Raw genomic sequence first — 27,335 nt, 5'->3', positions numbered from 1 at the left:
AGAGAGGAAGGAAGGGGGGGGGTGGAGAAGCAAATGGGTGCTTCTCCTGTGTGCCCTGGCCGGGAATCGAACCCAGGTCCCCCGCACGCCAGGCTGACGCTCTACCGCTGAGCCAACTGGCCAGGGCCTGTTTGTCTAGTCTTAATCTTCCCCCCACCCCATCTATCCCCTCCTCCAGGGCAGAGAGTTTCTCTTTCACTTCTGAATCCCCAGGGCCTGGCATGTGGTAGGTGCTCAATCAATCCGTGTTTGTTGACTGACTCTCTGACTAAATGATTGAGAACACAATCAGACTCCAGATATATGGTGTATAGGGTGCTGAATGGTGACCCTTAAAAATATGTTTGTGCCCCAGAGACTGTGAATATGCTTTTACTTAGAAAAAGGGTCTTTGCAGGTTTAATTAAGGATGTTGAAAGGAGATCATCTTAGGATATCTGAGGGGGCCCTAACTCTAATGACTACTGTTCTCATAAGAAAAGGAGAGGACGCAGACACAGGAGAAGGCCATGTGAAGACAGAGGCAGAGGTTGGAGTAATACGGCCATGAGCTAAGAAACATCTGGAGCCCCCAGAAGCTGGAGGAGGCAGAAAGGTTTCTCCCATAGAACCTGGAGGGAGCATGGCCTAGCTGACCCCTTGACTTCAGACTTCTAACCTCCAGACCCATGTTTTAAGCCCCCCAGCTTGTGACAATTCTTTTTTTTTTTTTTTTTTTTTTAGAGAGGGAGAGGGATAGATAGGGACAGATAGACAAAAACAGAGAGATATGAGAAGCATCAATCATTAGTTTTTTGTTGCGCATTGCAACACCTTAGTTGTTCATTGATTGCTTTCTCATATGTGCCTTGACCGTGGGGCTACAGCAGACTGAGTAACCCCTTGCTCAAGCCAGTGACCTTGGGTCCAAGCTGGTGAGCTTTACTCAAACCAGATGAGCCCGCACTCAAGCTGGCGACCTTGGGGTCTCGAACCTGGGTCCTCCGCTTCCCAGTCCGATGCTCTATCCACTGTGCCACCACCTGGTCAGGCTTGTGACAATTCTTGACGGCAGACTCGAGATGAACACATAGGGGAAGCCATGCACTTCGCTTTTATTCTCTTTTCTGGAGTCTGTGTATTCATCCCGTCATCTATTCATTCACTCATTTATTCATTCAGTCATTCATTCCCTCAGCACTTCCCATCCAGGGCACTGTCCGAGTCAGGGCATGGTGTGGGAGACAGCATGACATCACAGACTTGGAGATGACACACACTCAGGACTGAATTTCAGTCCTGTCACTTGCCAGTGACGACCTTTTGCCATTGGCTTCCCCTGTCTGAGCCCATATTTAGCCCTGTGTCATTTTATGGCAGCGCCCCCAGAGAGTGGGTGAGTCCTGGTCACAGGGAGCACTGCTCGCATGGTGTCAGTGTAAATACTGCCGGAGGCATGGCCCAGCTCTGAGCTCCTGGGCCATAATCGTGCTCCCTTCGCCCCAGTGCATGCCGGGAGGTTGGCCACTCTTCAGGCCACTTGTTTATTGACTACCTGCTGTGTGGAGCTTGCAAAGGTATGAAGAGAGTCTGCCTCAAGGAGGTTGAGACTATTAGAAACCACACTGAGAAAAAGTGTGGGGCCTACCTGATGTCCGACAGATAAGGGCTGATTGGGTGAGGCTCTGGCATCGAAGATGTGGACCGTAAGGCAGCAGTTCTCACAGCAGGGCCCCTGGCCCAGCAGTGTCAGCACCATCTGGGAGCTGGTGACAATCAGACCCACTGAATTATAAACGCTAGGGACTGGGCCCGCCATCTACATCTCAGCACACCCTCGAGGGGCTCTGAGGCTGGGCGCCAGGGATGAACAGTCACATCTGAATTCAAGACCTGACCTTCAGGGGCCTGCATCTTCTGGGGAAAAAAACAAAAACATTTTTTATGCTCTTGTCATCTTAGTTGACAATGTGTGGGGTCAGATTGATGGTCTCTACTCAAAGTCCAGGGGCCACAGCTGCTGCCTCCCCGAGTGGTGAGGAAGGTGGAGTCTCTTCTCTTCTCAAGCTGGAGTGAATAGGAATCTGCGTTTTAACAAGCCCCCCCCACCCCCGCCATGATTCTGCGCACGGGCAGTTGGGAGCGTCTGCTGCCTCCCTGGGCCTTTGTGTGCCTCAGTCTAGCTTCCAGTGCCTCCCCTGCAAGGCGGGCATATGGGAAACTAGATCACTGCTAACAGGTGACAGACGCTGAGCTCTAAGCTCTTTCCACCGCCTCGCCCAGACTTGAGGTCTCAGAAAGGCACGGAGGGAGGAGGCACTGCGTGCGGACACGGGCCCAGGTCGCTGCATGAGGTCAGGTGTGCCCCCTTGACCTCTCCCAGCTGAGCTCCCTCTCTGCATGGGGAAAGCCCCGCCCCTGGGGGAGGAGAGGGAATCTTAAGACTCCCTTTCCCAGGCCAGAAGTCTCAGAAGCTGCAAGTTCTTGGGACAGATGGCCCTGACTTCCTGTCCCTGTCCCCATAGGTTTTCGGACATGACCCAAACACATGCTCTTTAGGACTCCCTTCATTCATGACTCATTACCTGCCCCAGAAGACCTAGAATCTGCTTTCTTCCTCCCCTCCGGGCCCAAGAAATGAAGCTGAGCCACTTGGAGGGAGCCTGAGTCCCTGTGGTCCGTGGTGGCCGAGGACCGTCTCTCACTGTACACTCTGCAGTTGGTGGTAAGGACCAGGGCTGTCAGGGGGTGGGAAGTGGAGGGTGAGGGCAGTGATGGGCAGGAAGGAGCTGGAGGTTTCATAGAGCGGAGGAGGCATCCGGTGGCCTTGGGTTGAATGGAAGATTAGGGGGGGACCACAAACAGGGGCAGAAAGCTAGAGGGGATGGCGTAGGGGCGACATTTCTTGAAGTGGAAAGCAATGGGGACCATAAGTGATGGGCGAAAGGTGAGGGGGGGCAGAGGCACGGGGAGAGGGAGATGGCAGCTTGGGGGCAGTGAGACAGATGCGAGACTCTTGACAACTGGGGAGAGAAGCCTGTCACAGCCGGAGAACGACACCGCCTGTGACCTGGGAACAAAGTGCGAAGACTGTCCCCTCTCTCCACCCCTCTGCTGCTTCTAGCCATGGAGGGACAGGCCCCTGGAAACAGAGAGCTTTCGGAGAAGCCTGTGACTGCCAGCTCTGGTCTGTCCTCACTGGGCGCCGTCTTCATCCTCCTGAAATCCGCTCTGGGAGCCGGCCTGCTTAACTTCCCCTGGGCCTTCCTCAAGGCCGGTGGGGTGCTCCCCGCCTTCCTGGTGGAGCTGGTAAGCCCCTGGGGAGCGTTTGGGGGGGGTGTCCCGGGGCAGCATCCAGGCGGGATCCCCAGCAGTGGGTCTGCGGAGCTGCCTGTCTTACAAACTACATCCGTGGGGTTTGATTTTCTGCCCGCTGAGCTCAGGAGGGGAGAAGATCACTTAACCTGGGCAGAGAACATCCTCTACATGCCCAGGTCTGCTGCCAGCTCCAGGGCTGGGAGGGTCTTGGCACAACCCCTGAACCCAGTGAACCCTACATTCTAGCCGGGAAACAGCAGAGAACACGCAGTCTCACAGCAACTGCTGGCCAGTGGACTTCACCTGCCTGCTGGGCCCCACTCCACACCTCACGCTTCGGTCCGTGGGCAGGGCGGGTCGGGACTAAGGCTGGCTGTGACGCCACCACACCGAGCGGGGCCAGGCCCTCTGCCATGTCAGAGGCCCCTGCTGCTGGCTGCATCCCAGCCTGGAGTCCCTTTCCAGAAAGGCCAGGGGCTGAGCCTCTTCAGTGGAGAACCACTGATTAGCACAGCTTTATTTTATTTGCAAAGATTCTTTCTCCTGGCGGATAGAAGCCCTGTGTTTTGTGGTCAGTTCTTTGACAGGCATCCCTAATGCTTTTTTCTGGCGGCCAGCTGATAATGGTCCCCTTGTAACTGTCTGTAGGCAACAGGGCTGGACACAGGAAGTCAGATAAAGTACAGGTAAGTCCCCAGGCTATGAACGAGATAGGTTCTGTAGGTTTGGAAATGTTTAAGTAATTATATGCACAGAGTAAAGGTAAAAGTAAATACTATGTTAAGACAAACATCTAAGTTCTATTTAATAGGTAAATGTACCTGTTCCAATTTACATACAAATTCAATTGAAGGACAAAGCTACAGAATGTATCTCATTTGTAACCCAGGGGGCTGCCTGTATTTCAGACAGTAGTATTAGAAGGGTCACGTGACGGATGGTCGGAGAAGGCCTCTCTGAGGAGGTGACGTTGAGCTGAGCCCCAGTGGAAATGGGAGAACTTGTCCAGGTGCATGAGAGAGACAATGTAGTTGTGTTTGCACACGTGCAGCAGGAAGGCTGCCCTTTTCGGAACAATGAGGAAGAAGCCCCATCTCCAGCTCCAATGTGAATGAGAAGCCACGGGGTTGCAGGGGCGGGGGCGGGGGCGTGGTCAAGCACAGAGCTGGCCGCTCCGGGGTGGCAGGCAGGGCTGAGAGGCAGAGCTGTGCGTCTCTGCTCCTCACACTTGGGGCAGCATCTCCTGGGCACCATCTCCTGGGCACCTTGCTGAAGTTCAGGCGCTGGTTCAGCAGGGCTGGGGAGGTCTGAGACGGTGCATTTCTGACGAGCTCTGAGTGACACAGTTTCTGCTGCTGGTGGTATGGCTTACACGTTGTGCAGGATGGTCTAGACTCTAGAGACATGAATACCTGGAAACCCTGGACAAGGAAAGGAATCAGGCTGGTGGGCACACTGGCCCTCCCCAGCTCTCCCATCCTTTTAGCCAGCAAGATTTCTGCCTGTCCCCTTTCAAGGTGTCAACACGAGCTGGGGGAGCATTTAAACATTCCCACCACCAGGAGGCCAGAGTTGCGAGGTTGGAGGTCTCTCTGGACCGTGACCCCGTTAGCATTGGAGGATTGCTGAAATTCAGTGAACCTCGGGCCCTCTCTTGGAAGCTGCGGGGAGGTGGAGCCTGGACACAAGGTGATAAGGGCTCTTTGCTGTCCCGCCTGTCCCCATCCACCTCCCTTCCCTTCTTCTGCAAATATCTACTTAGTGTGTGCTGTGTGTCGGGCACTTCTCTGGGGTCTAAATGGTAAGCAAAAATCGACACAATCGCAGTCTTCTGAGCTTAGAGCCTGGGGTGAGAGAGGCAGGAGCTACTGAGATGTAGGTTCTGTTATAAACATGTGTCCTTGGGCTGCCAGACCAAGGAACACAAGCTGAGTGGCTTAGAAAATATAGGAATGTAGCCTCTCACGGTTCTGGATACCAGAAGTCTGAAATTGGGGTGTCAGCCAGGCTCCACTCCCTCTGAAGGCTCTAGGGGAAGATTCTTCCTACCTCTTCCAGCTTCTGGTGGCCCCGGGCAATCCTTGGCTTGTGGCCACATCACTCTAACTTCAGTTTCGCCATCGCACAGCCTTCTCCATTTTAAGTCTTCTCTTCTGTCTCTTATAAGGCACTTGGTGTTGGGTTTCAGGGTCACCCAGATGGTCCTTAATTACACCTGCAAAGACCCTTTTTATTCAATTACATCCTCAGAGACTGCCCAGTCAGTCACTTTCACAGGTTCTGGAGGTGAGGATGTGGACGTATCTTCTGGGGGACCACCATGCAGCCTTCTATGGGCACGGGTGTACCCAAGAAGGCGTGGTTCCATCAGAGCCCGAGACGGGGGGTTGAGGGCACCTTGGAGTGCAGTGAGGCTTCCTGGAGGAAGTGACCTTGGAGAGGAGAGGGGAAGAAGAGGGGTTCCCCAGGTAAGGGGGAGGGGTGGAGGCAGGCAGAGGAACCAGTGTGGGCAAAGTTTCAATGGCTGTGGGGAATGTGGGGGGAGCCATGCGTCCCTTCTGACTCTGAAGTTTCAAGTTTAATTAGATGCTTCTCAGCAGCTGTAGTTGTGGCTTCGGGACTAACACAGAGCAAATCTGCTTGTCCAGGGGCATGAACTGTGTCTGAAGACCACCATCCCAGCTTCCCCCTCACATCCTGGTTGATCATCTCCCTGCGCATGCATTATTCTGTTCCCCGGGACCGTGGGAGGGGTGTTGGGGCCTGGAGACCACTCTCAGTTTGGGGACAGGTAGTCGTCAGTCCTGGAGAGACTCAAAACCATTTAACTCATACAGCCAGTGGCTCCTATGCATTGTGTGTGTCCAGTGGCACACACACTTTGGAAAGCAGTTTGGCAATTTCTTGAGTTAAAAATGCATCTATCCTATGATCCTGCGATTCTCCGGAGTCTGCGTCCAGGAGGACAAAACACATCCTCAGAAGGACTTGTTCCAGAGTGCTCAGTACTTTATTCATTGTAGCCAAAAACTAAGAACAGCCCAGATGTCTTTCAGCAGAGGTCTGGATGAGGCAGTTGTGACCATATCCGTACAATGGAGCGGCACAGATTTTGTTGTGGCAAAAACAGGAGCCACAACAGACGCCTCCGGTACGGCTGGATCTCACATGACACCGAGGGGAAGAAGCCAGATGTGAAAATATGTGAAAGTAGAAAACTGTTAGACCAGTGGTTTCTGCTGGGGACAGGATGGGGGCAGAAAGTGACCGGCAAGGGACAGGAGGGCACTTCAGAGCGTGGTGGGATGTTCCGTATCTTTTTTTTTTTTAATTATTTATTCATTTTAGAGAGGAAAGGGAGAGACAGAGAGAGAGAGAGAGAGAGAGAGAGAGAGGAGAGACAAAGAGAGAGAAGGGGGGAGGAGCAGGAAGCATCAACTCCCATATGTGCCTTGACCAGGCAAGCCCAGGGTTTCGAACTGGCGACCTCAGCATTTCCAGGTCGACGCTTTATCCACTGCGCCACCACAGGTCAGGCAGATGTTCCATATCTTGATAGAGGTATGTTTTCTGTAGCTTTTTGATCGGTGCACTTTTACACGTGTAGCCCGTGCAGTTTTAGGACAGTCAATTAGATTCCGGCTTTCTGAGCCCTTACATGTCCAACTGGGCAGAATGGAATGAGTCCCAGATGAACAGACTGACAGCCAATGAGGTTTCAACAATCCACCTGCTCTGCAGCTCTGGGGCAGGGAAGCCGCCCCCGCCACCCCGGCCCCAGGCAGCTGTGACCTCAGCAGGCACGACCCCCCCCCCCCCGAAGGAGCCATATCAAAGTCCCTCAGGACAGCTGACTGGGGTGGCGGCCTGTGGGAATACCTGGCCCACCTTCTGCTCTGCAGGTCTCCTTGGTCTTCCTGATCAGCGGGCTGGTCATCCTGGGCTACGCTGCCTCCGTCAGCGGCCAGGCCACCTACCAGGGCGTGGTTGGAGGGCTGTGTGGGCCTGCCATGGGGAAGCTGTGTGAGGCCTGCTTCATCGTCAACCTGCTCATGATCTCTGTGGCCTTCCTAAGGGTGATCGGGGACCAGCTGGAGAAGTGTAAGTACCTGTGCTGGAGGTGGAGTGGCCTCGGGGTTGGGTGTTCCTTATGCTCCCGGGGCTCCTGGTTGTTGAACGGGACATGGACCCTGAGCTGGACCCTGGGAGACAGCAGGACCAAGACCACCCCTGAGCTCTAATGCCCAGGGGAAGGGAGACTTGGAATTACTGGTTACCTGCACAATGAGAGTCATGACAGGGGGCGGAGCCGGCTGTGGCTGGGAAGTCTAGTGGGCTCAACTGCAAAGAAGCCCCTTTGAGAGATAACCTATAATGCCTTGGATGTGGGAATGTCAGAGCCTAGACCCCGTGCACCTTGGCCACTAGCACCCCACTAACAATTCCCCTCTAAGCATGGCTTCTGCTGCATCCCACTAATTTTGATATGGTCCATTTGCCTTTCTGTTTCATTCAAAACATTTGCTAAATTTTGCTGTGATTTCTTCTTTGACTTGGGATGTTTTAGCATTGTGTGGTTTGATTTTTAATTATTTGGGAGGTTTTTAGATCCCTTTTGGGTTCTACCGTAATTACCTTATGGTCAGAGAACACATTGTGTGATTTCAATTTTTTGGCATTTGAGTCTCGTCTGTGGGTCACACATGCTCTGTCTTGGTAAGCGTTTCTCATGCCCTTAAAGGGTGTGCCCTCTGCAGCTGTTGGGTGCAGTGTTTTCTAGGTGGTCCACAGGTTTGACCAGCGTGTCCATTAAGACTTGCTAATTTTTTTTTAGTCTAGTTATTCTGTTAGTCTGAGAGAGAGGGTATTAAAATCTCCAACTGTGTTGCAGATTTATCTATTTCTCTCTTTAATCCTGTCCATTTTTGTCTCCTAGTTTTTGAAGCTCCATTGTTGGGCACATACCCATGAATTACCCTTTTATTATAATGAAATATTCCTTTTTGTCTCTGGTAATACTTTGTCATTAAATCAACCTTCTCGCTCCAGCTGTCTTAAGATTAGCGTTTATGCGGTATTTCTCTTCCTGTGCATTCACTGAGAACCCAACTGTGACGAGTTTTAAAAAGCATTTCTTGTAGATAGCATATGGTCAGGTCTTGCTTTGTATCATCTTGATGAGTTCAGACAGACTTAGTTGGAATGTAGTTATTGACATGGTTAGACTTCAGTTTACCATGTTGCTGTTTCTTTGTCCTCTCTGTCACCTGAACCATGAATGAAAAGGTCCCTGGTTCTGGGCCGTTGTCAGCTATGTTTTGGGACAGCTCTCATCCCAAGAAGCATTGAGGTCGGTAGATCTGAGCCTTGTGGTGGGTAAATGGGGACAAAACTGCCCTGCTTCCAAGTGGCAGGTGGAGGTCGTGTCAGTTTCAGCTCAGCTCGGGTCAGCTGGCAGAGCTGCTGTGAGGAGGGGGATTCTTGAGCTGCATTCAGGCTTTGTAGCGGAGAGCCTGGAGCGATGAGAGTGCTGAGTAGGGGGGTGGGGACACAGGCCACCTGGCTCCGGGTGGATGAGTGGGGTGGAGAGAGCACCGTGTGCGTGCTTCTGGTTAGGCGTTTGGGGAGTGTCTTTCTGTGAGCAGGTCCAGGCTTCTTGGAGGAGGACTGAATAGAGGTTGGGGAAGCCACTAAGTGGATTGTGTACAGCTGAGTTGACTGGAAGTGACTGGTACTGAGGACATTGAGGAATGTCCTAGAAAGTGCGGGTGCAGGGAGGAGCCGCTGTAGCCCTGATGTCAGAGCTGGGGTTTCCTGGCTGAAGAAACCCCAGATGGAGGGAAGGGCTTGCACCCCGCCCCACGCCACGCTGGGTCTGCCACTCACCGAGGTCTCTGTGCAGCTTTGGTGCAGGCATCCTCCTGGTATCCCTGGCCCTGAACGCCTGCTGTCCCCTCCCACGTGATACAATGACTGCAATGTGGAACTGTCCCTTTGTGTCATTTCAATAGAAACAAGCTATTCTCATAAGGCATTTTTTCTTCGCATGGCTGGCTTTAATGAGCATTTGGTGAGAACAAAGAAAGGGTAATAATGACAGCACTCAGCTCTCAGCCACCCCCCAGTGGGGTTGTGGGGGCCACCGCATCCCACAGTTCCTGCCTCAAGCCACCTTGCCGTCTTCCCTTTGCGCTCCCCTCCCCCATCTGCCTTGCCTCTGACACCAACTCCAAGTTCTCCACCATACCATGGCAGAATAGAACGGCCCCGGGGTGGGTTCTGTGACCGCGTGGCTCAGCAGAGTATGGAGATGTGACACCATGGCAGTCACAGGCCTGGCCTTCAGGAGCACAGGCAGTTTCTGCCTTGGTCTCTGGGAGCCCCTGGCTGCCATGGGACGAGGCTGCTGAGGGGTCCTTGTGGAGAGGCCCCAGGTCTGCAGGGGAGGCCCAGGTGTTCCCACCAGGCACCTGGTGTGGGAAGAGCCATCAAGCATCTAGACCAGCCCTCCCCGACCAGTCCCATGTGGAGCAGAAGTGGCCAGCTCAGCCCTGCCCCGTCTCCTCACTCCCTGTTCATGGCCAGGTCACCACGTGGGCCCTCCAGGCCACCGTTCAGGGTAGTTTAAAACAGTGGCTCTGTCCAGCACCTGTGCCAAAATGCCATTCCAGGCCCCAGCGAGCCCCAAACACCCACTGAGCTCCTGAGCGGAAACAAAAAGGATCTTTTACAAGAACAGAAGGGCCCAGGGGCTTCCAGGGTAAGGCTGTGCTGTTTGCTGGATCCCAGCTCTGAAAGCAGTGCCTGGCTGGCAGGGGCTCAGGGAACGTCTAGGGAATCACTTCCTGCAGCCAGATTCCTTTCTCTGTGGTGGCACAATGTGACAGGTGCCCCATTATGCTTGTCCCATGCCTTTAGCCTCCCAGGGCTGACTTAGTGCCCGTGGTGAGCCCTAGCAGGGCCCAAGAGCTGGGAGCTCGTGGCCAGGGCTCTGACCGCCACCCCCGCCTCCTTCCCGCCCTCCTGCCAGTGTGTGACTTCCTGCTGCCCGGTGCTCCGCCAGCCCTGCAGCCCTGGTACACCGACCAGCGCTTCACCTTGACCCTGCTCTCCGTGCTGGTCATCCTGCCCCTGTCCTCCCCGAGGGAGATTGGGGTCCAGAAATACACGAGGTATGAGGCTGCGGATGCTTCCTGGCGTGGCCGCGGCTTCGCCTGGGTCCCAGCGTGGTTGGTGTTTGGGGGGGGGGGTTCTGCCCACGTCTGATACAGGGGCTGTTAGCATCGGCCTTCCCATTTGGAGAGGAGGAAATTAAAAATTATACAAGTAATATATATGTGTGGTGGAAAATATCGATAAGCAAAAAAGAAAACTACCATAATGACACAGCCTGCTGCTGACATTTAGTTAAGTGCAGACTATATGCACACACCTGTGCACACAGACATACTCTTTTTCACTTTTTTTTTTTTGTATTTTCCAAAACCAAAAACGGGGAGGCAGTCAGACAGAGTCCTGCATGCAGCCAACCGGGATCCACCCGGCACGCCCACCAGGGGGCGATGTTCTGCCCATCCAGGGCATCGCTCTGTTGCGACCAGAGCCACTCTAGCACCTGAGGCAAAGGTCACAGAGCCATCCTCTGCGCTGGGCAAACTTTGCTCCAATGGAGCCTTGGCTGCGGGAGGGGAAGAGAGAGACAGAGAGGAAGGAGAGGGGGAGGGGTGGAGAAGCAGATGGGCGCTTCTCCTGTGTGCCCTGGCCAGGAATTGAACCCAGGACTCCTGCATGCCAGGCCGACGCTCTACCACTGAGCCAACTGGCCAGGGCCCATACTCTTTTTCATTTTGTGGTCTGTGGCTTTACGTATATTTTTTAAAAAATTAAGTCTGGCCAAAGAATTCATGCAAATTTGCAACCTGAGTTTCCTGTTGTGTTCAGAGCAGCAGTTTTTTACCTTGCAAACAGAGTGGGCAGGACACTGGAGCCCCTTCCCTGCCAGGTGCCCCCAGCCCGCCACAGGCTCTTGTGTCATGTGGTCCCCCTCCACCGCAGCTGGTGTCCTGACTTAGATTCCAATCAATGAGGCTGTTGCTGTTCCTGAGGGGGGGCGGTAACCATCACAGCCTCGCAGGTGACTGTCCCGTTAGGAACTCCACCAATCTGACCTCTGGGCCTGAGGACAGTCATGCCCGAAATGGTCCTCCTGCTGTCCCCATTGTGCAGATAAGGAAATCAAGGCTCAGGGTAATGGCATTCAGACCCCAGTCTGTGTGGCTCCCAGGCTCTAGCTGGCGAATGGGCTGGTGTCCCCTTGCATTTATGGTCACGCGTCATCTGTGTGTCAGCATCCTAGGCACCCTGGCCGCCTGCTACCTGGCCCTGGTCATCATGGTGCAATACTACCTCGGGCCCCCGGGCCTGGTGCGTGAGACTCGCCCTGCGCTGAGGTGAGTCTGAGGGTTGCCTTTCCTGGCTTCCTGGGGCGCTGCAGGGGACCCTTGAAGGGAGGACGCTTCCCTCCCTGCCCCACCCACCCTCTGCCATAGTTTGCACAGAGTCCTGGCTCCTCTCTGTGAAGCCCTTGTGTCTCTGGTGTAAAAAGGGCCCAGCCAAGGCCCCTTTCCTCCTTCAGAATGGACACAGTTGTTGTTAGTGAGGACCGGGACAGGCCCAGGGACAGAAAAACACTAAGCTCCACACCACCCTGGGCCTCCGAGGCTTTTGCAGCCTGGAGGCAGTGGAACGGGGGCAGAGGGAACAGGGATGCGCAGAGACCGTGTGGCCTGCCCAGCCTGAGTGAGGCCACCAGGGGGGCCGGCTGGGAGTCCTGTGGGGACACGGAGCCTCGGTGAGGACTCGGGTTTAGCTGGGAAGCCACCGTAGCGTTTTGAGCGCAGCAGGGACTTGAAATCAGATCAGCTGGTGACAGGCCAGCTCCACCGGTGTGTGACCTATGAAGTCACCCAGGGCCTTCTGCTTAGAAAGGCCTCATATTTGGTTTAACGCTATGCTGTCACCATCCCCAACATTTTTTTTAACTTATTGATTTGAAGGAAAGGGGAGAGAGAGAATAATATCGATTTGTTGTCCCACTTATTACTGAACTCACTGGTTGATTCTTGTTATATGCCCTGACTGGGGATCAAACCCACAACCTTGGCATATCTGGATAATGCTCTCATCAACTGAGTTATCCGGCCAGGGCATTCCAACATTCCTCTTTTCTTTTTTTTTTTTCTCTTTTTTTTGTATTTTTCTGAAGCTGGAAATGGGGAGGCAGTCAGACAGACTCCTGCATGCGCCCCACCGGGATCCACCCAGCACACCCACCAGAGGGTGATGCTCTGCCCATCTGGGGCATCACTCTGTTGCAACCAGAGCCATTCTAGTGCCTGAGGCAGAGGCCACAGAGCCATCCTCAGTGCCTGGGCCAACTTTGCTCCAATGGAGCCTTGGCTGTGGGAGGGGAAGAGAGAGACAGAGAGGAAGGAGAGGGGGAGGGGTGGAGAAGCAGATAGGCGCTTCTCCTGTGTGCCCTGGCCAGGAATCGAACCTGGGACTCCTGCGTGCCAGGCCGACGCTCTACCACTGAGACAACCGGCCAGGGCTCCAACATTCTTAATTGTTGTTGAACAAGGGTTCGACATGTTTGTTTTGCAATGGGCCCTGCAAATTATGTGGTCCCTCCTGGCCGACAGATTGGAAGTGGAATGTGAGAGAGAGGTGTCCAGGGTGATGTTGAGCTTTGGGCCCGAGCCCTGGGGAGGCTGACGGTGCCATTTCCTCGGATGGATAAAACAGAGAGGAGCGGCTGGCTCGGGGAGGAGGACGGGTGGGAGGTGTACAGCTGGAGTCGGCTTTGAAACGTCTAAGTGAGGATGTTGGGCAGTTTGTCAGACCTGTGTGTCTGGAGTTCAGAGAGAGAGAGGCCTGGGCGGGAGGGAGACATGTGGTCAGTGTCAGCCCACAGATGGCATTTACAGTCAGGAGCCCGGGGAGAACCATTCTCTGAACGCACAGCACTGTGTCTGGCACGAGGAGGGAGAGGGGGAGGGGGAGGAGCTGGGGAAGGGGGAGGAGGGGTGGGCAGTCAGGAGGATGTGCTAGCTTCCTAGAGCTGCTGGGACAAATGACCACAAACCTGGGTAGAAATGTGTCCTTTCTCAGGTCTGGAGGTCGGAAGTCCAAGTAAAGGTGTGCGGGGACGAGCTCCCTCCAAAGGCTCTGGGGGAGGGTCCTTCCTGCCTCTCCCAGCCCCTGCAGTTGCCTGTGGTCCGTGGCTGACAGACAGATGAACACGCCACTCCAGTCTCTGTCCCTTTCGCCACACGGCCTCTCCCCGGGTGGCGGTTTTCTCTCCCTAGAAGAACACTAGTCATTGCATGAGCACTCAACTTGTTCTTTAACTAATTACATCTACAGAGACCCTATTTCCAAATAAGCCTTCATTCTGAGGCTCCCAGTGGGTATAAACTTGGGGGAGTCACTATTCAACCAGGATAGAAGGTAAAGAAGGTGGATCTGAGATGTCGGTGCACAAAATTTTAGGAAAGTGAGTGTGATCATTGCTAAAGGCTGCTTCTGGGTCACATGGGACCGAGTCCTGGGCATCGATTTGGCCATGGAGGCTGCTAGTGAGGTTACTTGGTCAGAGCAGGATTGGGGGTGAAGGTCCAGGTGCACTGGGTCCCAGAGAGAGGGAAGGAGGCAGGAAGGAATGCTTCTGAGGAGGGGAGGGGAGGAGAGGAGTGGGCAGGAGCTAAGGGGGACAGAGGCGCCAGCCGCTGTTTCTGCTGACGGACCATCCCTTAGAGAAGAAAAAGCCACCAAGGAGAGGGCCGGGCTCACTGCTTGTCAACAGCCTCGGGTCTGGGGGAGGGAGGGGCCCTGTGCTCTGGGGACTCAGCCTGTGCTGGAGCTCAGACTGCCTCTTCTCAAGTCCCGGAGGGGATAGCACAGGGGGGCCCTGAGGGCGCAGGCAGGTGGATGGAGCAGGCAGACATGGGCACTCTGCTCCTAGCTGTGCACAGGAAGCCCGGCGTTGGGGACAGTGCTGTCGAGGAAAGCCGGGGAAGTCGGCTTGCTGGGGAGGCGCTGTGGGTGGCATCCAGAGTTGAGAGTCAGCCAGCTCCCAGCGCAGAATGGGAGATGCCCCTGTGTATGTGTCCTGTGGCTGCTGTGACAGATTACTACCAATTCGGGGGCTTAAAACCTCACAGATTCACTATCTCCTAGCTCTGGAGGCCAGAAGTCTAACATGAATCTCCGTGGGCTGAAATCAAGGTGTGGGCAGGGCTGCATTCCTTTTGGAAGCTCTAGGCGAGAATCCATTTCCTGGCCTTTTCCAGCTACTGGGGAACACCCACACTCCTTGGCTCGTGGCCCTGCCTCCATCTGTAAAGCCAGCCGCTTGCTTCTCTCTGTCCCTCCTGTGTAGTCACGGCTCCCTCTGACCACAGTCTGGAAAGGTTCTCTGATTTCATGGATCTGTGTACTGCATGTGGACCTAGACAAGCAGGGATAATCTCCCCATCTCAAGTCCTTCCCTTTAATTACATCTGCAGAGTCCCCTTTTGTCACATGAGGTCACCTATTCACAGGTTCCTGAGATGAGAACATGGACCTCTTTGGGGGCTATTATTCTGCCACAGCCAGGGGACCCGGATTCTATAGCAGGTGTTGTTTATGCCCCTCTCCACTATGTGTCCCCAAAGGTGCTGGATGCTGGCACCTAGCGCGCTGCTTGTCAAAGGAGGTGGGAGGACCACTATCCTGAAAATCCTGCCCCGTGCACACCTCAGTCCCTTTAGGCAGCTCAGACGGATGGAAGTCAAACCATCCTTGCACTGTTGGGGGTCTTTCTGATGAATGTTGCCTGTGCTTCCCACTCCCTAACCTCACCAGGAACAGGCAGCCTCAGGGAGAGGTTGGAAATTCCTGTCAGTCATGCCCTTTCCAAATTCTGCCTGCGCGGAGAACATCGAGTCAGTGAAATGTCAGCACAAATGTCTTGAGAAAGTGCAGCACGGAACACGCATCCTTTTCCATTTCCCCCGAGCCTGGTAGTGGGTGCAATAATTTAAAACATATTTTACAGTCATGTTTAGCTACACCTTCCCGCTATTGTTTAAAACTCATCTTCAAGTTGAAGGTTGTTTTGAATTAAACTTTTTTTGTAATAAACACCTATTCTCATCTATTTGCAGTCCTTCCTCCTGGACTTCCGTATTTAGCGTCTTCCCGACCATCTGCTTTGGATTTCAGGTAACCTGCATGTCTGTGTTGAAGAGAGAGGCGTCTGCAGGCTGTGGTGACTCCCTGCTCCCTTGAGTGTGGCCTCCCTGTCAGGGGAGAGAGGTTTGAAGACTTGTTCTCAGATGGGATGGGCTGTCTTCTGGAGACAGCACATGTGCGTTGGAGTCTGGGCTCAGTGGGGTGTGAATTGCCTCTGAACTTGGGAACCCAGCCCCCACTGGCAGCCACCAGCAGCGTCCTATCTGTTGGGTCCAGAGTAGAGAGTGGGGATTCGGCACCTGTCCCTTCCTCTGCAGAGTCCTCCCAGGACTGTCGCCATGCCCGGACACCTGGAATTGTCCACTTCCTCATGCAGAATGCCAGATGGATTTCTGCCCCAGGGGCCTTGGAAGAGAAAGACCCTGCCTCGGGAGGCTAGGAGGGCTGATGGTGGCTGCATGGTGACAGTATGGGACAGGAGAGACAGAATTTCTGATACAAAGCCATGGAGCAGGCGTCCCCAAACTACGGCCCGCGGGCCACATGCAGCTCCCTTGAGGCCATTTATCTGGCCCTCGCCGCACTTCCGGAAGGGGCACCTCTTTCATTGGTGGTCAGTGAGAGGAGCACTGTATGTGGCAGCCCTCCAACGGTCTGAGGGACAGTGAACTGGCCCCCTGTGTAAAAAGTTTGGGGACCCCTGCCATGGAGTGAGAATGGGTTCTGTGTGTGCAGTCCGGCTGGGGGGCTGCTGATGTAGCCCTGGGTGGGGCAGGTTCAGAGACGCCCTTTCTCATGCACTGATGTCTGAAAGGCATCTTGAAGAATGTGTAGGAGGCGGCCAGGCGAAGGGGAGGGCGGTCTAGCTGGGGGGGGGGGGGGCTGCAGAGCTGTAAAGGGCTCTGCTAGGTGGGTGCCCCGGGGGGAGCTGGGGGGACAGTGGAGAGTGTGGGCTCTGCTAGGTGGGTGCCCCAGGGGGAGCTGAGGGGACAGTGGAGAGTGTGGGCTCTGCTAGGTGGGTGCCCCGGGGGGATCTGGGGGGACAGTGGAGAGTGTGGGCTCTGCTAGGTGGGTGCCCCAGGGGGAGCTGGGGGGACAGTGGAGCGTGTAGGCTCTGCTAGGTGGGTGCCCCGGGGGGAGCTGGGGGGACAGTGGAGAGTGTGGGCTCTGCTAGGTGGGTGCCCCGGGGGGAGCTGGGGGGACAGTGGAGAGTGTGGGCTCTGCTAGGTGGGTGCCCCGGGGGGAGCTGGGGGGACAGTGGAGAGTGTGGGCTCTGCTAGGTGGGTGCCCCGGGGGGAGCTGGGGGGACAGTGGAGAGTGTGGGCTCTGCTCCCTGCCTTCCAGTCTCTCTCAGAGATTTCCTGGCTCCTAGCAGGTGGCAGCGTACTTCATTCTTTCCTTGTTTATTTTAGGGAAGATCTGCCTCTCTCTCAGAAGCCTACCCACCACACCAGTAATGAAACCAACTCAAAGCAAAATCCAGTTGGCAGGGTTGAAAGCGGTTCAGGAGTGACAGCATCTCAGCTTCCGAACTGGGGTGTTTCCTTCCCCTGTTCATCAGCTAGCTCCCGTTTCTGTTCTCCTCTTGCGTTTTGAGAAACAATTTTTTAGGGAAAAAAAAAATCCTGAAACATTTCCATTTCTTTTCTTTAGAAATGAGTTGCTGGTGTTGCTTTTGGGGCTTAGCAAGCTGTTTACAGGAATTTCTCACGTGTTTTTCTTGCACACCCAATATTTTGAAAGATTGAAAGCAGTGATTCTGCTGTCAGCTGTTTGTTGTGCTTGAACCACCGCTGTCTCCAGGGCCCGAGCACCATATGGTGTGACAGGCTCGCACGGGGTGGGGTGGGGGGGCTGCTTTTCAGATGCTTACCAGGGGGCGCCCCCCTCACCTCTGCCTGGGCTCCCTCCTTCAGTTCTCCTAGCAACCGAGGCCTGGGCTGAGGTTTCCAGGGACACAGATGTAGCCATGGGGAGTTGGAATAAGATGTGAATTGCAGGGTGCAAGGGGGCCAGAGGTGGGGCTGCCAGGACCTAAGAGTCAGAGATCTGGGGGTGAAGGAGAGTAGATGTAGATGATGGTAGGAAAGCAGGGTGGGGGCAGGCTGATGGGGCTGTGTGGGGAAGGGGAGGTTGTCCTGTCATCAGGGGCTCTGACCTGGCTCAAACACCACCCCCACATTTAGCATCGGAGCACCCCCACCAGCCTGCACAGAGTTGGCTTGAGGGTCCCCCAGGGAGCAGAGGTGGGGTGCAGGCTCTGCTCCCAGCCACCCTGGCCAACCGGCATTCTCTGTTGTGGGGTGTTTTTTTCAAACAGCTTTATTGAGATATAACTCATATAAGTTTCATCCATCTAAAGTGTAAAATTCACTGGCGTTTGGGATGTTCTCGGAGTTGTGTAACTATCACCAGTCAAGTTTAGAACATTTCGTCACCCCAAGAGAAACCTGTACCTGTTCCCAGTCGCTGCCCACCCCCGCGTCCCTCCCGCAGCCCCCCCCCCCCCTCCCCCCCCCCGGCAACCACGAGTCTCCGTTCTGCCTCCGGATCTGCCTGTTCTGGACATCCCAGATCAATGCAATCCAATGGCACGTGGTTCTTTGTGACGGCGTCTCTCACTCAGCATCGTGTTCCTGAGGCTCGTCCGTGTTGTAGTGTGTCAGCACTCCATTCTCTGTTCCTTTTCATGGCTGAGTCGTATTCTACTGCCACCGTTTACTTATCTGTTCTTCAGCTGGTCTCCACCTCTTTTTTTTTTTGTATTTTTCTGAAGTTGGAAACGGGGAGGCAGTCAGACTCCTGCATGCGCCCGACCGGCATCCACCCGGCATGCCCACCAGGGGGCGATGCTCTGCCCATCTGGGGCATTGCTCTGTTGCATCCAGAGCCATTCTAGCGCCTGAGGCAGAGGCCATAGAGCCATCCCCAGCGCCCGGGCCAACTTTGCTCCAATGGAGCCTTGGCTGTGGGAGAGGAAGAGAGAGACAGAGAGGAACGAGAGGGGCAGGGGTGGAGCAGCAGATGGGCGCTTCTTCTGTGTGCCCTGGCCGAGAATCGAACCTGGGACTCCTGCATGCCAGGCCGACGCTCTACTATTGAGCCAACCGGCCAGGGCTGGTCTCCACCTCTTAGCCAGTACATGCGGGGCCCCTGCTCTGCACCCATCTCTGAGTGGGTAGTGAGCCTGCACGCAGACAGCCACCGTCCCACAGGCTGTTCCAGCAGGCAGCCCCGCCACCAGGGGGCGTGCAGTGTTTCCCCTATAAAACCAAGAGAAATGCAACCCAGGAGTGTTAGGACTGAGAAAGAAGGGCAGGACTCCATCCAGCCACCACTCAGCATTTTACCTATTTCTGAGTTTGGAAGACAGGACTTGGGCGCATTGATCCACGATGTTCCGCTGCCCTTTGGTTGAGGGTCCCTAGGGGCGGTGTGAGATCATCCGGGGCTGGCTGCTGCCATAGCAGCTGCAACGGGGAGGACTGAGGCCAGTGCCTCCCAGCCCCTCCCAAAAGTGCACTGCATGAGGGCAGGGACCGTGTTGGGCTAGTTTACGTGGTACCCCAGACTTGCACTGTGTCAGCCTGGTAAGCATTTGAGTGCCAGAGAGCAAGGGCTAGGTAGAGGGCAGCCTCGTGGTGGCCGGGTGGGTTATTTCAAGAGATGGGTAAATGAGTAACCCCTGGAGCATTCTTCAGCTGTGGGCCAGACTCCCTGCTGGGCATGAGTGAGGAGGATGTGGTCCTTGCTGTCATGGCTCTGATGGCCAGATGCCAAACAAGCAAACCCAGCCTTGCTCATGGGGTGCAGGGGGTGTGGGGACATGAAAGAGGAGCTTGGCCCAGCTGGCACGCTTTCCTAAAGGATGAGGAGGAGCTGGCTGACCAGGAGAGAATCCCAGGTGGAGGAAACGGCTGGAGAAAGGTCCCCCGAGGCACCGCAGAGGGACAGGCTGGACTGAGCTCAGTGAGGGAGAGGGGTGTGGCTCTCGAGGAGCCTGGAGAGAGGGTAGATGTAGATTAGCACGTTTGGTTCTGATCAGAAGTGAGCGAGTACGTGGTCGTGAGAGTGGGAACCTTGTCTCAGGAGCCTGGGAAGAGGCCGGAACCCAGAGGGCACGTCGAGATGCAGGGGCGCTACTCGACCCTGCCTGCCTGTCAGGGGCTCCTGGGATGCTTGTACACACTGTCCAGGACCCGCCCCAGGTAAACAAGGTCCCCATCACAGCTGAGCTCTTGGCATTGGCTAGATGCGTTTTATATTTAAAACTTTTATGACAATATAATCGGTACATATAAAATATAGAAATCATAAGTTATGCGTAGTCCCATTGTAACCATCACCCCAGTCAGGATATAGCACACTCTTAGCCCCCATGGAAGGCTCCCTTATGACATTTTCCACTACTCTGCCTTCTGTCACCAAAAGTGGTGGTTCTTGGCTAGGGGTGAGTTTTCCTTTTCCCCCCAGTGGAAATTTGCCAGTATTTGGAGACAGGTTGGACTGTAACAACTGGGGGCAGGTGTTCCTGGCATCTAGTGGCTCCAGGACAGGGATGCTGCTCAACATCCTACACGCCCAGGATGCCCCTGCTCTGCCTCGTTTGGCTTGTAATTCGAACTTCACTTACATGGAAATGTTCTTTTGTGTCTGGCTTCTTTTGCAAAACAAAAGGGGTTCTTTCCTATTGGGGTGTGTCACGTGTTCATCCTTCTTCATTGCCATGTATTATTCCACCATAGGAATATCTGGCAATTGACTTATGCCTTTTACGGTTGATGAATATTTGGGTGGTATCCTGTATTTTGGGACACTGACACTTTTTAGATTGCTCTAGGCCAGGGGTCTCAAACTCGGACCCGCGTGCCACATGCGCGGGCCAGTCTGCGGGCTGCACAAAATTGGTGGGCGGGCCGCATGCGGCCCGCAGGCCCGAGTTTGAGACCCCTGCTCTAGGCGATTCTGATGCCCAGCTGGCCCCATGGCGCCCCACCTCTGTCTTCCAGTGTCACGAAGCTGCTGTCTCCATCTACTGCAGCATGCGCAACCGGAGCCTGTCGCACTGGGCCCTGGTCTCCGTGCTGTCCTTGCTGGCCTGCTGCCTTGTCTACTCGCTGACAGGTGAGGCCCTACCTGAAGCACCCAGCAGCTGGGAAAGGGTCAGCAGGAGTTATGGGAATAATGGCAAGTATTTAGAGAGAGCTTACAGTATGCTGGGCATGGCGCTATGCAGTTTGAGTGCCTTTGCTCACTTAATCTGTAACACCCTGTAGGAGAGTTCCCATTTCATAGGTGAGGAAACTGAGGCTCAGAGGACTTTCATGGGTTGGCCAAGCTCTCCAAACTAGACATGGCAAAGCTGTGACCCTAACCCTGGCCGAGCATATCTCCAAAGCCCCTGTTCTGTGTCCCTCCCCCCACCTGCCGCTGTCTTATCAGACGTCGATAATAATGGTCATCATAAGCATTACATCTGGGTAGCAATTTACAAAGTGCTTTCATGGACTCAACAGGTTTGGGTACCCACAAATCTGTGCTATAGGCAGAAGGGTCTTCAAAGGTAATGGAAGTATGGCTCAGAGAGGGGCTGTGATGTGTCCAAGGTCACACAGCATGCCCATGGCACAGCCCAGGTCCCATGCTGACTTCTGGGCACCTTCCTCATGCCCAGAGGCTCACTCTTTCGTCTGCCTATTAGAACCACTAACCGGGAAAGCCCTTGGGCTACAGGGAATGTGTCAGGTGCCTTGGGCACCATGGCTTCAAGAAACTTGCTGGGTGACCCCTCCCCAGCAAGGGAGGTACCTGTCAGTCTGTGGCCCCTGGATCAGAAGGCCATGACCCAGTGATTGAGAGTCACCTCTAGATGGCTCAGATTCAGCAGGATCATGGGACCAAAATGAGCCATAGCTCTTGGCCAGAGATTGTTATGTCAGGACAGGGCAGGTGACCAGGACGTGAGAGGCAGCATTGGTGTTGCAGGCAAGGGTCCTGGTGCGCTGGGTCTGGATCTTTGGTAACTAGCTGTCTGTGTGATTCCGGCAATCACTGACACCCTGGGTCTTGGTTTTTCCCATCAGGAAAATGGGTGCATGGCCAGCACACTTAGAAGGTGCTGTCAGAGTGGGATGGGTGGGGCATGGAAGGCATTGATACAGTTTTCAGAGTGCTGTGCGCTTCCTGTCAAGCCCACTCCCTAAACAGACCACTGGTGAGCCATTTGAAAGGAGGGTTAGCAATAGTGTTGCTCAGCGGGAGTTTTGAGGCCAAAGAACAGAGTATCACATAGGCTGAGAACAGGAAAGCCTTGGGAAATGGCAGAGCAGAGAGCTCTTTCAGAACCTTCGTCACCTAGAAGAAAACCTTAGCGGCGGTAGAAGCCGGATGCCGTCAGTGTGTCAGAGTGGGGAGGGGCACAGCATTTTCTGAGCAGCTCTCCTGGCGTCCGCCCTTCCTGCCTCCCAGGTGTCTATGGCTTCCTGACCTTCGGGACCGAGGTTTCTGCTGACATCTTGATGTCCTACCCAGGGAATGACGGGGTCATCATCATCGCCCGAGTCCTGTTCGCCGTCTCCATTGTGACCGTCTACCCCATTGCGCTCTTCCTGGGGAGGTGAGGCTGGCTCGGTGGGCAACTGACACACATCACGGTTAGCAGGTGCCAGGCGCTGCTAGTGGGTGTGTTGTGGGGACGGCCGTCGTCTCTGTTTCCGGAGGAGTAAATGGAGGCAGATAACTAGGTAATTGGCCCGGCATCACCAGGTAGTAGCATCAGGGCTGGAGCCTGCTCTGGAGCACCCCCTGGCCACCCACTGTGTGGCCTGACATGGACTGACTCACCGGAGGGCTGGCGTGGTACCTGGGGAATAAGCCCCTGGTGGAACAGGAGCCCTGCCAGGCGTGCAGGGCAATCGGGAGGGGACTCTAAGGTCAATGGCAGGCAGGTAACAAGGGCTGGAGCCCCGGGAACCCATGTATGCCCATGTGTGCCCGTGCTGGCGTGGCCTCCAGGTCGGTGATGCAGGATTTCTGGAGGAGGAGCTGTTGCCAGGCGTGTGGGCCCAGGGCCCTGGCCGACCCCTCGGGGCTGGCGGTCCGCATGCTGCTGACTGCCCTGTGGGTCACCGTGACGCTCGCCACGGCCCTGTTCCTGCCGGACCTCAGCCAGATCATCGGCATCATCGGCGGCATCAGTTCCTTCTTCATCTTCACCTTCCCAGGTGAGGCGCCGCTTCCCGGGCCTCCTGCCTGCTGGACTTCCACGCTCCTCTGGGCAGGGAGCCCCCATGTGAGAGTCGGGGTCCTGGAGGGCAGGAGCCCCTGTAGGGAGGATGGCTCCCTGGCCAGGCATGCGCTGGGGCCTTTACAGACTGTCCCTCAGCAAACATCTCTGTCGCCCTCGATGGACGCAGCTCTGGGACCTCTGTTGTTTCCCTGCCTGCAGACAGGCAGACCCAGGTCTGGAGGCCTCCCGGGGGCCTGGCCAGTACGGGCCGGCCTGAGTCACCCTCACAGCGTTGCCCACCTCCCACTGCTGCCACTCGCCGCAGGAGTTTATTTTTGAAAACTGTGCTCAATTATATGAAATGTAAAACTGTGTTCGGTTACATGAAATTCTTATGTTTAAAGGTCTCCCATGAAATCTTTGTCCCACTTTGTCCCCACCCCACCCCCAACCTGGGAGGCAAACACAGTGTCTAACAATCCCTTAGGAAACCTTTCCGATGTTAGTGAATGTCGACATGTCCTGAGGGTTAGCGGGACCGGTAAGGAGGCCTCGGCCTCTGGGCCACACTTCCATCACCTTTGAAGACCCTTCAGCCTCAGACGGGCTGCTGGCGCTCAGGGCGGCTGCCCCAGCCCCGTTCTGCCCCTGGCCTTGACTCTGACCCTGACAGTGTTGAAGGCGGATCGCCTCCTCCCTTGGGCTCCTGGTCCAGGGCTGCTGCTTCTGTCCTGCTCATCTGCAGCCTGACACGTACTGAGCTGGGCTCGGTGCGCATGCTCTGGGTGGGGCCGTTGCTCCAGCTGTTTCTCATGCTGGGAAGGACTGGCCCGGATAGGTTTGGCATGGGGGACATGCCGTGGCACTTCAGGCAGAGCTGTCTGGCCTCAGATCCCAGCAGAATTATTTTTAAAAACAAAGGAAAGAGAATGAAAGAGAGAGAGAGAGAAACAACGGCAACTGCTGGCTGTTGAACTCATCCCAGGTGTCAGACCCGAGTCTGGCCCTGAACATATCATCATAGAGACCTGACGTGCAGGTGTGCTGTCACTGTCATCTGTAAGACTGAGGCACAGAGAGGCCAACGTTTCAGGGAGATGTGGAGCCGGGACCTCACAGCAGGCCCTTGGCCACCACACTGTGCCACCTTGGCACAAGCAGGGTGAGCCCGAGGCCACTTTGAGTGAAGGTCCTGCTGGCCTCTCAGGTCCCAGGGGTCTGCTGGGTGTCCACTGAGCTCTCGAGAGCTCAGGGTTGCCATAGGTTCCATAATGAAGAGCTGGGTGACCCCGTCTCTTTTGCAGGTCTGTGCCTTGTCTGTGCCATCAGCACTGAACCCATAGGACCACGAGTCAAGTAAGTGTCACCAAGGAAGGGGGCAATTCAGGCATTCGAAGGGGCTCTGAGTGAGGGGAATGTGGGTGGTACAGGGGCTGGGGAGATCCCGTCATCCTGCAGATAAGAACACTGCTGGCCACGGGGGTAGGGCCACGTCCACACTGCGCGAGGGAGCCTGAGCTAGGATTCGAATCCAGGCAAGCAGCTCCATGGCCTGTTACCTTTCAGTCTGGGTATGGCCTTCCCTTCGGCCCTGAGGGTTGTGGTCTGTGGTTGGAGCTTTATGTGGACTTGGGATCTTCCTGACAAAAACCCTGTTTCCAAATAAGGTCACATTCACAGGTTCTAGGTAGATGTGAATTTTGGGGACCACCTTTCAACCCAGTACAGAAGAAGCTCTTAAGTTACAGCATTCACGGATGTGGGTTGCACCTGCAGGCTGGTGCCGTGCCTCTGTCTGTCACTTCCCACGCTTGGCTTTTCCTCGGCTTGGTTCCCTTCTGGGCTGAGGAGAGTTTTTCTGGACGTCTCTAAAGCTGCCTTGGGCTTAGAGCCGCCCTGATGGCCTGGGGGCCCCTCCTTGGCTCATGGTCTGTAGCACTCTTTGAAGTCCTGCTGCTCTTGTTCTGTGCCTTGATCCCAGCTCACAGGAGCTTTAGTGATGGGCTTTCAAGATAGGTTTAATTCTAGAACAGCCGCAGGGCGGTCTGGGCCATCAGAGCCGCTCTGAGGAGCCCTACGCCCCCGGTCACGTTCACCTCCTCTCCCCGCTTCAGATGGATGGATGATGTTTACGCTATTGTGTTGCCGCTCTGAGATGCTGCTTAATTGGAGGTGCTCTTTCCATGACAACGGATACTTGTGACCTTTGTTAATGGAGCCAGAAATATCTCTGGTGGCCCTGCCATTCTGCGAGGACCTCATTGCTATCCCTCTTGTCTCGTGTCTGCGCCGTCTCTTCTGGTTACGTTATGAAGCTTGAGACGTGGCCCTGGTGGCTGCCTGTTCCAGCCACCTCTGCCTCCTGCGCACGCGTTCCCTCGCCATTGTTTGATCGCGTGTGACTTAGGGCTTTCTTCTCCATTATTTCCGGGAGCTTCATGCCCCACACCAAAAGGAACAGGCATGGAAAGGGAGTTTGAAACTAGTGTGCCCCTCCTCCCATTTCTTTGGCTTTGGTAAGACTTTGGGCAGGAACGAGGTTATAAAATGACAGATGGAGGCCCTGGCCGGTTGGCTCAGTGGTAGAGCGTCGGCCTGGCGTGCAGGAGTCCCGGGTTCGATTCCCGGCCAGGGCACACAGGAGAAGCGCCCATCTGCTTCTCCACCCCTCCCCCTCTCCTTCCTCTCTATCTCTCTCTTCCCCTCCCGCAGCCAAGGCTCCACTGGAGCAAAGTTTGCCCAGGTGCTGAGGATGGCTCTGTGGCCTCTGCCTCAGGCGCTAGAATGGCTCTGATTGTGGCAGAGCGACACCCCAAGATGGGCAGAGCATCGCCCCCTGGTGGGCGTGCCGGGTGGATCCCGGTTGGGCGCATGCGGGAGTCTGTCTGACTGCCTCCCCGTTTCCAACTTCAGAAAAATACAAAAAAAAAAAAAAAAAAATGACAGATGGAGTTTTTTTTTAAAAAATTGCCCTGGGCACTTACTTTCCTGCTGTTTCAGAAACCCGTCCCTACAGGTAAGGGAGGATATCCTGAATGTTTTCCAAATCGGCACCTCTACTGGGCTTCAAATAATGTGGGGGTTTTTTTGCCTGTGCTTGGCTTGTCTGTGCAAAATCCCAGAGATGTGCATGTTGACATGGGTTTGTTGACTTGGCAGGTGCTGCTTGGAGGTCTGGGGAGTGTTGTCCGTGCTCATTGGCACCTTCATCTTTGGGCAGAGCACAGTGGCCGCTGTCCTGGAGCTTCTGTGAGGGCGGCCACGCCTGAGCAGGAGTAGCCTCCCTGCTCTGGTCCCAGACCGGAGACCAACGTAATTCCATCATAAAGACACTGGAGAAACGGCCACCTCTGCCTTCCCAGGCTGCTCACTGGGGCGTCTGGTTCCAGGGTTTCTGGTGCAGTGGTGAGGAGAATGCCTTTGTGTCCTGGGGCTGCCCTACCAAATGACCACAGACCAGTGGCTTGAAACAGCAGAAATTGATTCTCTCGTAGTCCTGGTGGCTAGAAGTCACAGGTCAAGGTGTCAGCAGGGCCATGCTCCCTCTGAAGACTCTGGGAAAGGATTCTTCCTGCCTCTTCCAGCTCGTGGGGCTGCGGGCAACCCTCGGCATTCCTCGGCCACACCTGTCTACTCTCTGCCTTCACCTCCGCATGGCCTTCTTCCATTGTATCTGTGTCACATTCCCTCTTCTTATAAAGATTTCTTTTTAAAAATTTTTAAATTTTATTTTATTGATTTTACAGAGAGAGGAAGGGAGGCAGGGAGGGGGAGAAAAAGAGAGAGAGAGAGAGAGAGGAACATTGATCTGTTCCTGCATGTTCCCTGACGGGGGATAGAACTAGCTTTGGGACGATGTTCAACTGAATTACCCGCCAGGGCCAAATTCTCTCTTCTTATCAGGATGCTGTCATTGTGTTACAGGGCCACCCTAATTCAGCATGACCTCATCTTAAGTGACTTAATTAGGATCTGCAGAGATCTTATTTCCAAAGAAGGTCACGTTCACAGATTCCAGGGGTTAGAACTTAATGTTTCAGGGTACACAATTCAATTCCTAGGGGCCGAGGCCCAGAGAGCCGTGCTTTGGGGTGCTGAAATCAAAGACACAGAGCGAAGGTCGTGCACAGGGGATGAGAGCCCAAAGAAGGATTTCGGGTGACGTCCGCTGGGGTGGAGGTGACTCAGGCTGGTCCTTGGCCCGGGCACAGGAAATGCAGAAATCCTGCCTGTGACCAGGAGGTGCCCAAGGAGATGAATGCCCAGAACTGGCCACACAGCCCTGCACCTGGCCCACGCTCCGGCGAGGGAACCCCGCGGAGAACCCTCTTTCCCTCTACTGGCTGCACCTGAATTGCCTGGAAGCCAAGTGGACTGTTTGCTCCACAGATCCATTCCGAGCCCAAACCGGCTCTGCAGGGAAGAGTCACACCTGCAGCTGAGGATGAGGGGACCAAGGGCCTGCCCTAGGGCCAGGTGGGGGGAAAGAGGTGGGGTGGGGAGAAGGGGGGAGGCGGACGGGGCCCCGGCTGCTCCCCCGTGTCGCTGTGACTGCCGGCACTGACCCTGCACC

At 55.1% G+C, this 27,335-nt stretch overlaps 1 protein-coding gene across 1 annotated transcript; it reads left to right on the top strand.

Moving 5' to 3' along the window:
- Positions 1-2,467: 2,467 nt before the first annotated feature.
- Positions 2,468-26,478, top strand: SLC38A8 (solute carrier family 38 member 8). The gene is made up of 11 exons (XM_066349466.1): positions 2,468-2,704; positions 3,104-3,288; positions 7,200-7,398; positions 10,328-10,469; positions 11,646-11,747; positions 15,507-15,564; positions 20,544-20,658; positions 22,003-22,150; positions 22,549-22,757; positions 24,067-24,118; positions 25,922-26,478. Exons 2-11 carry the CDS (start codon positions 3,106-3,108, stop codon positions 26,013-26,015), a joined length of 1,302 nt encoding a protein of 433 aa, XP_066205563.1. The 5' UTR covers positions 2,468-2,704; positions 3,104-3,105; the 3' UTR covers positions 26,016-26,478.
- The last annotated feature ends 857 nt before the right edge of the window (positions 26,479-27,335 follow it).

This window comes from Saccopteryx leptura, chromosome 9 (genome assembly GCF_036850995.1).
Source record: "Saccopteryx leptura isolate mSacLep1 chromosome 9, mSacLep1_pri_phased_curated, whole genome shotgun sequence".
NCBI lineage: Eukaryota > Metazoa > Chordata > Mammalia > Chiroptera > Emballonuridae > Saccopteryx > Saccopteryx leptura.
Note: the sequence above shows the minus strand (reverse complement) of the source record. Positions and strands in the feature narration are given on the sequence as shown.